At 51.5% G+C, this 12496-nt stretch overlaps 5 protein-coding genes across 5 annotated transcripts; 2 read left to right on the top strand and 3 right to left on the bottom strand.

Annotated features, from left to right (window-relative positions):
• Positions 1–441: 441 nt before the first annotated feature.
• Positions 442–869, bottom strand: BDQ94DRAFT_143660 (uncharacterized protein). Its single transcript, XM_026766290.1, has one exon. It carries the CDS (start codon positions 861–863, stop codon positions 684–686), a length of 180 nt encoding a protein of 59 aa, XP_026626163.1. The 5' UTR covers positions 864–869; the 3' UTR covers positions 442–683.
• Position 870: 1 nt separating this feature from the next.
• On the top strand, positions 871–3471 carry BDQ94DRAFT_143659 (uncharacterized protein). Its single transcript, XM_026766289.1, has 4 exons — positions 871–1362; positions 1471–1653; positions 2049–2894; positions 2967–3471. Exons 1-4 carry the CDS (start codon positions 1300–1302, stop codon positions 3108–3110), a joined length of 1236 nt encoding a protein of 411 aa, XP_026626162.1. The 5' UTR covers positions 871–1299; the 3' UTR covers positions 3111–3471.
• Positions 3472–4032: 561 nt separating this feature from the next.
• BDQ94DRAFT_143655 (autophagy-related protein 27) lies at positions 4033–6037 on the bottom strand. Its single transcript, XM_026766288.1, has 3 exons — positions 5194–6037; positions 4563–5115; positions 4033–4471 (listed from the first exon to the last, which is right to left on the bottom strand). Exons 1-3 carry the CDS (start codon positions 5459–5461, stop codon positions 4276–4278), a joined length of 1017 nt encoding a protein of 338 aa, XP_026626161.1. The 5' UTR covers positions 5462–6037; the 3' UTR covers positions 4033–4275.
• Positions 6038–6100: 63 nt separating this feature from the next.
• On the top strand, positions 6101–7275 carry BDQ94DRAFT_143653 (tubulin-binding prefolding complex subunit GIM3). Its single transcript, XM_026766287.1, has 5 exons — positions 6101–6413; positions 6463–6529; positions 6594–6728; positions 6851–6918; positions 7031–7275. The coding sequence occupies exons 2-5, from the start codon at positions 6512–6514 to the stop codon at positions 7221–7223; spliced, it is 414 nt and encodes a 137-aa protein (XP_026626160.1). The 5' UTR covers positions 6101–6413; positions 6463–6511; the 3' UTR covers positions 7224–7275.
• Positions 7276–10362, bottom strand: BDQ94DRAFT_143650 (transcription factor domain-containing protein). The gene is made up of 4 exons (XM_026766286.1): positions 9907–10362; positions 9739–9836; positions 8909–9682; positions 7276–8853 (listed from the first exon to the last, which is right to left on the bottom strand). Exons 1-4 carry the CDS (start codon positions 10204–10206, stop codon positions 7740–7742), a joined length of 2286 nt encoding a protein of 761 aa, XP_026626159.1. The 5' UTR covers positions 10207–10362; the 3' UTR covers positions 7276–7739.
• Positions 10363–12496: the final 2134 nt, after the last annotated feature.

Below are 12496 nucleotides of genomic sequence, written 5' to 3'. Positions count from 1 at the left end.
GCGATCAGCGCATCGATATGGCCTCATCAGGTCATTCCAGGCCCGAGCGTGACGTCAAGCAGTGGGAACCCCCCCCTCTTAATTCTCTCCTTGGGATGCTCAAGCCTTGGATGAGCCAAACTATCCCCCCCTCTGCTATCGCCCGGGATCTCGTCCCCCGTGAATGTGAGACACTCTCAAGGCTACGGACCCAGTTCCGACCATGAAATGCAGGCTGAGGGGAGATCTGATCAAGGGGAATAAGGCGTAGATCGTAATTCGCAAGTGGTTGCAGGGATCTGTTCGCGCTTTTCCGGTGTCTTTCTGCCGGCCGCAAAAAACCTCCCCTCCAACGTCATGACTATGACCGAAGGATTTGATAAAGGTCTTATCCACATCCAACAACCAGCGACAATGGCCCTTTCAGCAGCGATATCGCAACACTCGCCCTTAAACTACTTTCTGCACCATCTGCACCATCTGCACCATCTGCACACTACCAGGCACCGTTCAACTTCATTCCTCATGCGGCAATAATTCACAGAGTCCAGGCATCAACAGTGGATAGCAAGAGGGGCTGCCATTACGTTTAACCCCTTGACTAGCCCAGCACCGTTGTCTGGTAGACTGTAATGGTGTGGATATCGCACTCGTACACTATACTACTTGGGACCCTCAACTTTCGTAGGGACTGACTGACTGGCTTATCCGCTCCATCCACGGGTCAACCTTCCCTGTTTTGTTTTGCCTGGCATTACATTGGTCCTGGGCTTTGCAGCGAACGACCGTCCGTCGTTTCTTGCTGTTGGAGCTGCGCTTCTGATTCGTGATACCTGCTTTTTTTTTTCCCTCCCGCGTGGAGGGCAACCCGTATTTCCATTCATTCCCCTCCGCTGCCTTCAGCCTGGTCGACATTCCGAATTCCCTCTTGAGTATAAAAAGCCCCTCTCCTCCATCATCGGCTGCTCTCCTACTCGCCGTTTTTCTTTTGCTAGTATCTTTTGCTCGCCCAATCCACGGGGGATTTGCAACGACTGCCTGACTGGGCATTTGTTCTTGCAGATTATTGCATCGGAACAGCAATACCACAAAAGCAACAGCTGCTACATCTTGTCTTGGACGGGGACTTCAGTGATTCCCAAACAGTCCCTACACCGGCGGTGAAATTCCCTGGTAGATAGTAGTGTGCACTGTTGATCTTTAAAATACCGACTTGGATCTGAATCGGAAACGGTTCATTTCTGCTTCTTATTATTTTTTTTGGTGAACCAGCCAGCCAACCTGCCCTGGTTGCTCATTCATCATCGCATCTGATTCAAGATGTCTCAAAAACCCATCTTCGTGGCTACCCATCCACGCGCCTGCTCTACGGCCTTTGAACGAGTACGCGTGATCCTCGCATTCCAGAGTGCTGAAAACATCAAGATTTTCTAAAAATAAAATTGAAGCACACATAGCAAGAAGATCAGAACCTGCTGACACGTACAACAGGTCTTCATGACCCGTCGGGATACCATCCAGTGTATCCATGAGCCGTTTGGTGATGCCTTCTACTACGGGCCTGAACGCCTGTCGGCCAGATTCGCCGACGACGAACAGGCTCGTCTAGAGAGCGGTTTCAGCCAGTCGACGTTCCAGACCGTCCTGGCCAGAATCGAGCGCGAAGCTTCTGAGGTCCGACCCTTCTTCTTGGTCGTGTTTCTTTCTTTCTGCGTTCTACACCTTGTCATCCATCCCTCCCTGTCTGTCGTTATGCGCCCGGCCGAGGTGAAAATCCCGGCTGGATGGTCCTGCCCTGCATCGTAGAGGCCAGTTGCCAATCTTTTCCCCCTCTCCCCCTTAACCCTCCCCCCTTGATGGGCTGGGGACCTGCGGCATCTGCATGCCTACGCAGGTCCCTCTTCTCTATTCATGCGCCTCTCGTACAAGCCCATGATCACACGAGGTAGTCACCTCACTGTCATCGTCAAGATGGCGTCGGATCTCACCAGCCCCAGTCGAATCATCACACTACTCTCCTACTCTACTCTTACTCTACTCGGTTACTGCGAGATACTTACCACCAGCAGGGCAAGCGCATCTTCATGAAGGACATCATGCACTACCTCCTCCCACCATACAGCAAACCCGCCAGTATTGCGCCATCGCTGAACAGGATCAAGCGGGGCGTGGGCACCGAGTCTAACGGAGAGACTGCCCCCCATTCGGCCGTTGGCGTCAACGGCACCAGCAACGGCGCCCACACCAACGGTCACCACGCCCAGCAGCTGAATGGCACAAGCCCAGTACAGAACGGGACCAAGAATGGGCTGAATGGCCACGCTGCGCTGGACCACTCCACGCCGGTGAAACCGGCAGCTACCCGGGAGCCGTACCCGTACGACACGGCAGCCGAGCCAGGCAATCCTACCGTGATGCCCACGGAAATCCTCTCCCAGTTCCATTTTGCCTTCCTCATCCGCGACCCCCACCACAGTGTCCCCTCCTACTTCCGCTGCACCATTCCACCCCTCGACCAGGTGACGGGCTTCCACAACTATGATCCCTCCGAGGCCGGGTACGACGAGCTGCGTCGCACCTTCGACTACCTGCGTAGCGTGCGCCTGGTTGGCCCCCACATTGCCACGCAGGAGCGTGACGCCGACGATATCGACAACCGCCTGCGACCGGTGACTAGCGGGCTCAACGGATACGAGGCCGGGGCGGAGATCTGTGTGGTCGACGCCGACGATATGTTGCAGAAGCCGGCGCCCATGATCGAGGCGTTCTGTCGTAGCGTGGGCCTCGAGTATACCCCCGACATGCTGTGCTGGGATACCGAGGAAGACCACCAGGTTGCTCGGGAGAAGTTCGAGAAGTGGAGGGGCTTCCACAACGATGCGATCGAGTCGAAGGGCCTGGTTGCTAGAAAGCATGTAAGTTATTAGTAGACCTTGCACGGTTATATGTCCCTGTCCATGAAGTTAGTCACTAACACCACCCAACAGCCCCATGCCGTCAAGACGGAAGAAGAATGGGACGCCGAATGGCGCAAGAAATACGGCCCGGAGGCAGCAGAACTCATCCGTAAGACCGTCGACGCCAACATGGCTGATTACTTGTATATGAAGCAATTTGCCATGCGCGTGTAGGTCCAAGTCAGGACAGTCTGTCCTTACGGGCCCGGGACACCAGGAGGAAAGAAGAAGAGAAACCACCGGAAGAAGAACGGGGGACCGATGGCCTTAAGTAAGAAAGAAGCAGAAGAATGATTAAAAGAGGGGTTAATCCACTCTTTTAACTTCGGAATGGTATGCTGGGTGACGAATGTTCAGGCATGATGAATTCTTAGCTTTGATGACGCCATTTGATGTGATGATGATCTGTGCATGTTGATTCCTTTTTGATTGATTGATCGATTCGTTTGTGATTTTTTTCATGAATGCAATGAGCGAAGCAAGCAAGTATGCAAAGCAAGGAAGGGTGGGAGATTGAATTAATTATGATGGAATATATGATTGATTCGTTATATTGATGTGCTTCTATGGGGAGTGTAGTGTAGATGTTGGTGTAGTTGGGTGTGGGCTATACCCGACTGCGCACATAGTAGCAGTAGCGGTCAGACTCGTACTTGCTGTGTGCAACAGGACACATCATTGTTTCAGAATAGCAATTGCTTTGTAAAGGAATCATGTTCTGGAGACAAGTAATCATTTTCGTCTTTGTCATTTGTGATCTACTAGTCAGTCCTAGTATATAGATTTTATTCTCGAGGGCGTGAATTGATAAAAGTTCCTGTTACGCCTTGGTCCCGATTACAGACGTTCATGACTTATTGCATGCTATCTATTACTTGTAGATAGACAGACAGTAGTCATTTGAAACGTTTATGCTAGATCTTTCAGATCGACCCTGATTCAGTTGCCTATAATATACTGGAACTATATTAAGTGTTAAAGATACTTGTACTCCGACTTTAGCCGGCTGCCAGGTTTACACCCTGCCTGCCTTGCCTTTAGAACCTATTACGTACATTCCTATCGCTGAAATCTATTTACGTTCCCAAAATATGAATCACACTCTCATAGTAATATTCCCTTATACATACTATCTTATCGTATCATATTCCTAATCCTAATCCCACCCAATAAAATGAAACCATCATCGTCATCATCAAATCCTCGTCCTCAATGCCAGCAACAACCTCATCTCCTCTCCACTCATCTCATCTCATCTCATCCAACCAACAAGCAGACAACATAACAAAATTGCAAAGGAGCAAAAAGCAAGCAATCAATCAATCAAACTCTAGCCCCCCTAAACAGCACTATATCCCCCTCTAGATCCCGACCCTTGTAGCGTGTTGACCACCCGCCGTAACCAATCCTGGAAGAGATAGGGAATATCGCGGATCGTGTCGCCGTGCGGGAGAAGATCCCACCCGCGGGCGCCGTAGCGGTTGTAGTTGAGCCAGGAGCCGAAGATGAGGTATGCTGCGATGCAGAGGAATAGACTTGACAGAAAAATCTCGTTAGTCGGTCCAGTTTCCAATAGGGATAATGTAAAGACGACGGAGGGAGCGGGGGGAGGGCAGCAAAACATACATGATAATCAACCAAGTAAAGAATCCCCAATGACTCGACCCATCACCTTCACCAGGATTCTTCTCGCCGGGCTCATCCTTGTAATCATCGCACGCGTACCGTGTCCTCCAATTCAACTTCAACACGTAGGTATCATCATCCGCGGGCCCGAAACTCTTAAACTGCAAACTGCGTCCGCCCTCGGGGATAGTGCCGTTGTCATTATTCTCATTGTCGCCGTTAGTCTCGTCTGCGCGTTGACTCAGCTGCCACCGCCGACGGCGCTCCTCCTCCGTGTCTTCGGTCGTCTGCAACCCCTCTAGTCCCGACCGGTCGGGATCGCACTGGAACTCGATCACGGCGCCGGCGTTCTTCTTCTTCTGTTGTTCTTCGTCGAAGTATTCGCCTCCGGCGAGTTTAACGAGGAGACCTTCCTGTTCAGAATCGAGCTTCTTCAGGCGCGTGATTTCGGCATCTTTGGTACCGTGGCCGAGGTGGTCGAGGCCGACGATCGGGAAGACGGTGCTTTCTTCCTTGTGGCTGTCTAGGGCGGTTTTGTATTGGAAGCCGCAGACTGTTTTTGGTAAGAGTATTGTCAGTTGTGGGAGCTAGTAACGATTTGAGGGGGCGGTGGTGGATGGGATAGACGTACTGTTCTTGGATGTCGGGCATTTCAAGTGGCCGCGGTGGGCAGCGCCCTTGAGAATGTTGCAGATGTTGAGCACGTAGGTTGTGTTGACGACGTAGTCTTCTGTTTCGTCGACGTGGTAGAGCGTGTGTACGCCGCCGAGAGTGCTGAGGTCATACTTGTAGCTGTCGACGATGATGTTGTGACAGTCGAAGCCGCCGGACGCGGAGGCTAGGCTGGGGAGGAGGGCGGATGAGAAGAGGAGGGTCGAGAGGCCGGTTGGTATTCGCATGGTGACAGCTGGATTGTGTGTTGCTGATGCGGAGGGACTGGATTGGTCGGGGGGAAGTGATGAAGCTGATAAACAGATAGGTGATGACCGGAGCTCAGCTCGACAGTTGGTGGGTATGAGTGGTAGAAAATAATGAAGCAGGAAGTTATCGCTAATTTGAGTCCCGCGGCGTGCAGTAGTAGTCGTCTATAGTGGTGTGCAAAGGAGCTTGGTGCTCCAAGGGAGATAGATGAAGATGAAGATGGAGACGCAACGGTATGGATGGAGCTGTTCCCGACGCGGAGGTCGGCGATGCGGTGGCCGGGAGTCTTGGTTTCTCCGAGGCGAAGCGGATCACCGCTGAACCACCACGATGACATCCAACGTCTGCACCTGACTACTAAGGCACGGGAAAGTTGGGACCGTCAAGATCGATTGCGGAGATGACGGCAAACAATGGATATGGCTCGGCGATTGGAGTCATCTCTCGTGGCAGCGGCTGAACGTGATCGGCAATGCGGAGGGCACCTGACGGGGATGATGTCACACGACCAGATGGTGTTGGCGATATTCGATGTGTATGGAAGTATCTCGATTCTGGCTGCAAAGGGAGATGCATAGCATAAGAGTAGTTGTACGGATATGGAATCCGGGGTTGAGCTCAAATCGATAGAGCAGCTATCATATAGTGACAATATGAAACAACTCAAATGAAGTCTATCGCCAGCGGCATACACACATAGCATAGTCAACAGTCACCTCATACAACATAAGAACCATAACAGAATACAAACATAGGAACATTCTATGTGTTCCCTTCAATGGAAATCTCTGCACACAGACCCCCTTCACCAATGCTTCACTGTATAGAGCAACTAGTGCAGACTACCACCTCAACCCCCATCCTCAGGCACCAACCACCGCACAGACCAACTCAAAAAGCCAACCAAACCTCATGGTCTTGACACCTCAGGCACGAAACCCAGCTCCCCTCACAATCATCATATTAATTAATCAAATATCATCCCATCCCCAATCGCCTAACAAGCATCCCACCACAACCCCGCCAAGATGATGCAAACTCGCATGGTACGTATACCCCTAAATTTACTACCCATCCTATAGAGAATTGTTTTGCTAATAATGTAATCAGCTCACTAAAGAAGACGAAGCCCTCACGGGCAGCGAGGACAACGAAGTCCGCCGCGAGGACCAAGAAAAGATCAATCGCTTTAGTCGGCTGCACCAGCGCGAGACGCTGCTCGAGGAGCAGTTGAAGCTGAAGATGGTATGTTTGCTTCCTTAGTTCCTAATTGTCTTACATCCATCAAGTGATAATTAAAGGGGATATGAATAAATCTACCCCCCTATACATGAAATGAATGCATGCAGGAACTAACAACCCCCCAGGAAGACAAAGAAGATCTAGAAGAAATCTCCACGGAACTGGAGCTGGCAGATGAGGATGAGCTGGTACCGTAAGTTTTTCTTTTCTCCTCTTCCGTCCATCTATCTATCTATCTATCTCTGCCAACCAAGCCGATATATGAATTGGAGAGGTGTTAGGGGACGTTGCTAACTGCATTGCAGGTACAAAATCGGAGATGCGTTCTTCCAGCTCCCCCTTGAAGAGGCTCAGTCCCTGCTGTCGACGGCAACAGAGCAGGTCGATGCCGATGTGGGCAAGCTCGAGGAGGGACTGAGTGATCTGCGGGAGGAGTTGCAGCAGTTGAAGGTGGCTTTGTATGCGCGGTTCGGACGGAGCATTAACCTTGAGACTTAATTATAGTGTCTATCTACTACTGCCGTTCGTGTAATGTGACAGAAAGTGATGATGATGATTGCATTAGCATTAGAATTAGCACGCATCCCCAATTGTAAACGCTAGTCCAATATGCACTATGCTATTAAAGATAACATGTAACGGCTGAAAAGGACAAGAAGAGTGGTGTAAGTCTAGGTTCGGCTATACACGCGTGTACTGTATACAAAAAAGTCCCAACATTATATCTACGTTGGTAAAACATCGCAGCTGATTCGTAATCCATGATCTCATCTCACATGCCTGTGGGGTTTTCCCACAATTGCCGGAACAGTAATACAAGTTTTGAGTAGGACAAGGGTCTTGTCCAGTTTGAGAGAGACGAGCCCTTCGCGTGCTCGCTCTCATGGCGCGTCCGGGGCGGGCGTCGCCTTCGTAGCAAATCCAGACGTCAAGCTTCGAGCGTAGTGAGGATGAAGCGTTGAGTCTCATAATGCTCATGAGCCAAATGGTATAATGGCATCATCGCGAGCGGTCTCATATAATGCTCGCGATAGTCATCCGCGAATGAGACGAGCTCGACTGGGGAGTCGTCGCATCAGAGCTCGCGGTGGCGGATTCCGGCCCGAGATATGTCGACTCCGCAGGTTTGGTACGATGCTGAAGATCTTGTTGCTGTTGCTGCTGCTGCTGTCGCTCGTGGAGGTACTGCACGGTCTGCTCCACCCATTTCCACCCTTCCCACCCTTCTGGTCCTGCGCTGGCCTCCGGATGGGAATAAGCCACTGGGCTACTGACTTTGGGCGACATCACCTCCAGCTGCGAGCCGGTCTCACTGCCCTGCCAGACCCAGTTACTTTCCGCACTTCCTTGCATGTCGCCGGATACATATACCATCAACTCTTCGTCGCGGTCGAGCACTGCTAATTCGTTGCGCCGTAACCGGTCCAACATCACTTTGAGGAAGAATGCAAGATAACGTCCACAGGCCAGATTCACAGCGCGCGAATCACCAATGGCAGTACTCGCCTGGACACAGACGAGAGCAGGAGCGTAATCCTGGCGGAAGAGGAGTAGAAGTGCACAGCGCCAAAGGTGCACACACAGCATGGTTCCTGCGGAGGACGCCAGCAGTGGTCTCCAGTCATCGCCGCTCGTAGCGGTAAACCCACTTCCCGGGCTGGACGGGGCCCGCATGCAACGAGACAGTAAGCGAGCGGTATCCTGGGCGGTGGAAATACAGTAGTCCAATGATGACGCTCGAGCCTCGGGAGAACAGAAAGGAGAGATATTATGACGGTGGAGGATCAGGCGGGCATTTTGGAGGTAGAGAATCGGTGCGAGGGTGCGGGGGTCGAGATACTGGTCGGCTGTAGGGTGATACTGAGGGGGAAAGGTCGCGAGGCAGGTGTTAAAGTGTCGTTCGAAAGTTTCAAGGGTTCCGAGACTCATTGTCGGACTTTTCAACGTTCGAGATAGCTGGCCGATGGATCGAACCACATGTATGGTGGCCAGTAATGGAGACGTTTGGGAGCTTTCCGGCACCACTGCTCCGTCCGAAAGATACTGCTCATCGATGGGACACGGGAGGCCCACATCGCAGTCTTGATCGTTGATGAGAACTGGTTTTCCCATCTCCAAGGCGAGAAGCCTGCCATTACTGTCAGCCGGTATTCAACAACTAAATCATCTCTGGCAGCTCATACCTATCCCAGGTGTACATGCCCCACCATAACCGCTTCCGCATCTCGCCTTCCAGAGGGGGCCAAGGCCCTGACTCCAAATGCAGGCCAATCTCCTGCGCGACTCGAATTGCGGACCCAATCCAGACCCAGCTCGCCGACTGCGAATTAACCTCGTACAAGAAAATGCTGACCAGCAGCGCCGCCCGTGCCTGATCCAGGGTGAAGTTGTCCTGCCATACATCAATCACCCCGCAACTAACAGTCACGAATTCTTTGCCTTCCTCTTCCCGATTCGCTTCCAAGGTGTGCAGACGCCCACATGCAAAGACTCCGAATAGAACCGCGGCCCATTCGCGGGGCACGCCGAGGAGGGTTCCTGCTTGGTAGACCTCCTCGAACTGGGCGACAAAGGTCGGCCAATGGATCACAGGCAGGACGGAGTGAATGCAAGCGTAGTACTGTCCCAGCAAGCGATTGGCCAGCTCCTTCGGGGGAAGGCGTGGAGGATCAGCGGTAATCAAGGACTTGGGGCCGGGCTGACGGTATGGAGGTGGCACCCTCAGGATCCCTTTGCCGTATTTCCGCAGATTCGCACGAGCCTCGGTCAGATCCTGCATCACAGGCGCTTGTGGCCGGCGCGGGGGACGATACCCGGCGTCCGGAAGCTTCAGCTGAGGCTGCCCCGCACCATCAATATCCAGATCCATCAGATTGTCCGATCGTAACATGCCCGACCGAAGTTGCTGTAGCTGTTGCTTGGTCGACAGCAGCTGTTTTTCGAGGTCTTGGACTTGCCTGCGGTCAGATTAGAATTGCAAGATTCCCACAAATACAACAGCCACGGCACGAACTTGATGGAAGACATGCGTCGATTCGTCTCCTTGGTAAACTGGCAGCGCACCTTACGGTTGGTGCATTCTGTGCAACTGGACGACTCGGAAGCGTCACACTAAACGGAATGAGCTATGCTGGGTTCACGGGGCGACCACCAGGGTAACCTCCACTGCGACGTAACATACCTTGACTTTGCGTTCCCGACAGGCATCGCAACTGGGGTCCTTTCTCCGCTGCCGATAGGCCCTCTTCTGCTGCAAAGGCTGCTGTGACTGATGATGGGGGTGCGATCCAGCCGCAGCACCTCCGCCCATCGGCTGAAGCAGTCCGGGACCATTGAGGGGAGGCGCATCGGCGAGCATCGATGCGCCTTCAGCGGGAGAGCCACTTGACTCGTACGAACGAGCGTAGGTGGGAGGGTTCGTAACGGGGGGTGGCGGAGGATTGGGCATATGTTGTGCCAACGGCTGCAGTAGATGGGCCATCCTCAACCCGCTGTCGGGTCGACTCGGCGGAGCGGAGAGTAGAGGAGCAGGTGCGGGCCCATGCGGTTGAAATGGAGCTGAAGGCGAGGTCACCGCGTGCACCGGAGGAAGTTCATATGACCCTCCTGGTTGGTTCGGGCTACTCGAAGAATGATAGTAGTGCGCCTGCATGTCGACACCCGCAATGCAACCTCATAAGGGGGGACACTTGGGGAGGAGGAAGAGGGGTGTGTGCAAGCCGGAACGATTGCGGACCAGACGAAGCTGCCCGCTCGTCCGATGGAAGAAGCACAGAAGGCGGGGGGGTGTGGTAAGTCTGGATGATGCAAAGCGAACAAAAAGATCAGGAAGTACAAGCCGATGGGGAAAGCGTCCTTCCTATAGTGTGCAACTCAAAATGCGACACTAGTGCAGAATGATGATAGCTGCAACAGCAAACACCGATGGGAGGGGAAAAGAGGGAGGAATAATTATTGGACCCCGAATCGACGGCAGAAATCCCGAGCGCCAACCCAGAAAAAGAGGCCCGAGAAGTGTGGATTGAATCGGGAAGCTGGCCGCAGTGGCAAAAGATGGCAAATGGGGGGAGGAAGTCAATCAATGAACTGTCTCGATCGCGCCAAAATTACACCCGAGCCACTGAGCCACAGGGTTCAATATGCTCCAGACCACAAAGTTAAGTTGGGACGATGGGGCTACCGTGGGGTCATCTAGAAGCGGTAGCTCTGTTGTCGTTGGAGCGGACAGATGGAGCTGAGTCGTCCTGTGGGTGCTGATGAAGCCATACAACAGCCAGATGGATGGAGATAAAATCGAAAGCTCTCCAAAATACCGAGGTCGAGGAGCTGCAAGGAACGTGGGCACGAAGCCAAGCACCAGACAAGAGGTCAGGGCACGGCGTTAGGCGAATGTATAATAGTACTAAAGTGGGAGCTGGATTGGAGAGATGGGGGATTTGGCAGGCGAGGTAGAAATCCAAATTCGATAAATATGTGGACAAATTGTTTTTGGCAAAAGACAAAAGGCAAAAGGAGAGAAGAGGATACTAATAAGGAGGAATAGTAAGTAGTAGTAAGTGGTTGTTGTTGTTGTTGTAGTTGTAGTAGTAGTAAGAGAGAGAGGAGAAGGGAATGACAGCCCGGGGAGCCAGAAGGTTGAATATAGTGTCAGTCAGTCAGCCAGAGAGAGGAAGAGAGGAAAAGAATGAGAGTGACGGCCAACGACAGTTATGGAAGGGATGATAAGCCAGTCGTCAGTCAGTCAGTCAATCATACTTTGGATGAACTAACTACTAAGAAGAACGAGCAGACGTCGTCAGTCATTCATCCTTCTTCATCGCCGCCTCGGAGCCTCTGGGTTTTCCCCTAAATTTCGTTTATTTTATTTTATTTATTCTTTATCAGGATATTATTTTTTTTTTTTAAAAAGATTACTACGGGTTTGTTTTATTTCGATCCGATTGTTTTCAGTTTAGTTCAGCTTCCCGTTTCCGAGCATGACTTTCCCTCTTCTACTTAACTACTACTAATAACTACTAACTTGTGTCTGGTCTCTGAAACAGAGATCCTTACAACACTAGTACTGCAGCAATCTGACTGTCTTCTCATGAAACTTACTTTATGAGTATATGATTGCTACAAACATTCTCACCGTTCCAAGACAATTTCCGTCCATTCCGTCGGTGGCAGAACCGGCAGAAGAGAGGGGGGTGCGGAACACTACAATACCAGGGGGGAGAACAAGCTCGACTCAAGCGCCGCTGCCCACTTTTTGCATGCGACCAGGCCTCGGATGGCGTGCCAGAGCTCCTGCGCCAGGGTCCTATCCATGCCCAGCAATCGGCTCCGAAAGTCTCTCGGCTGACCCCGGTTACAGAGTTTAGTGCTAAGCAGCGCGGCGGTTGACAAAAATATTCAATAAATCAAAAAACGCCATGGCTGAAACGAGACCAGGTGCCTACGCAAATCGGATCGAAGGGGGGTGCGGAGATTAGCAAATGAGCTTACTGCAGAAGTCTATCCTTAGGAATCTGTTGCCGACAGCCTTCTTAATTTTTTCTGGCCCCGGTTCCCGTTGATTGACTGGCGGGTTACTTTTCCTGCGTGGGTTTTTATTTTTGTTCTGAATATTTAATTTTATTTTTTTTAATATTCCATTCTTCTACTTTCTTCCCTTTTTGACTTGATTTATATTTATTTTTACTATATTTGTTGGTCATTTGGTCATTTTTGTTATTCTTTTATTTTTCATTGACCTTTTTTTTTTTTTTTTTTTTTTTTTTTTTTTTTTT

This window comes from Aspergillus welwitschiae, assembly GCF_003344945.1.
Source record: "Aspergillus welwitschiae strain CBS 139.54b unplaced genomic scaffold BDQ94scaffold_16, whole genome shotgun sequence".
Taxonomy (NCBI): domain Eukaryota; kingdom Fungi; phylum Ascomycota; class Eurotiomycetes; order Eurotiales; family Aspergillaceae; genus Aspergillus; species Aspergillus welwitschiae.
This window is presented reverse-complemented; position numbering and strand designations above follow the sequence as displayed.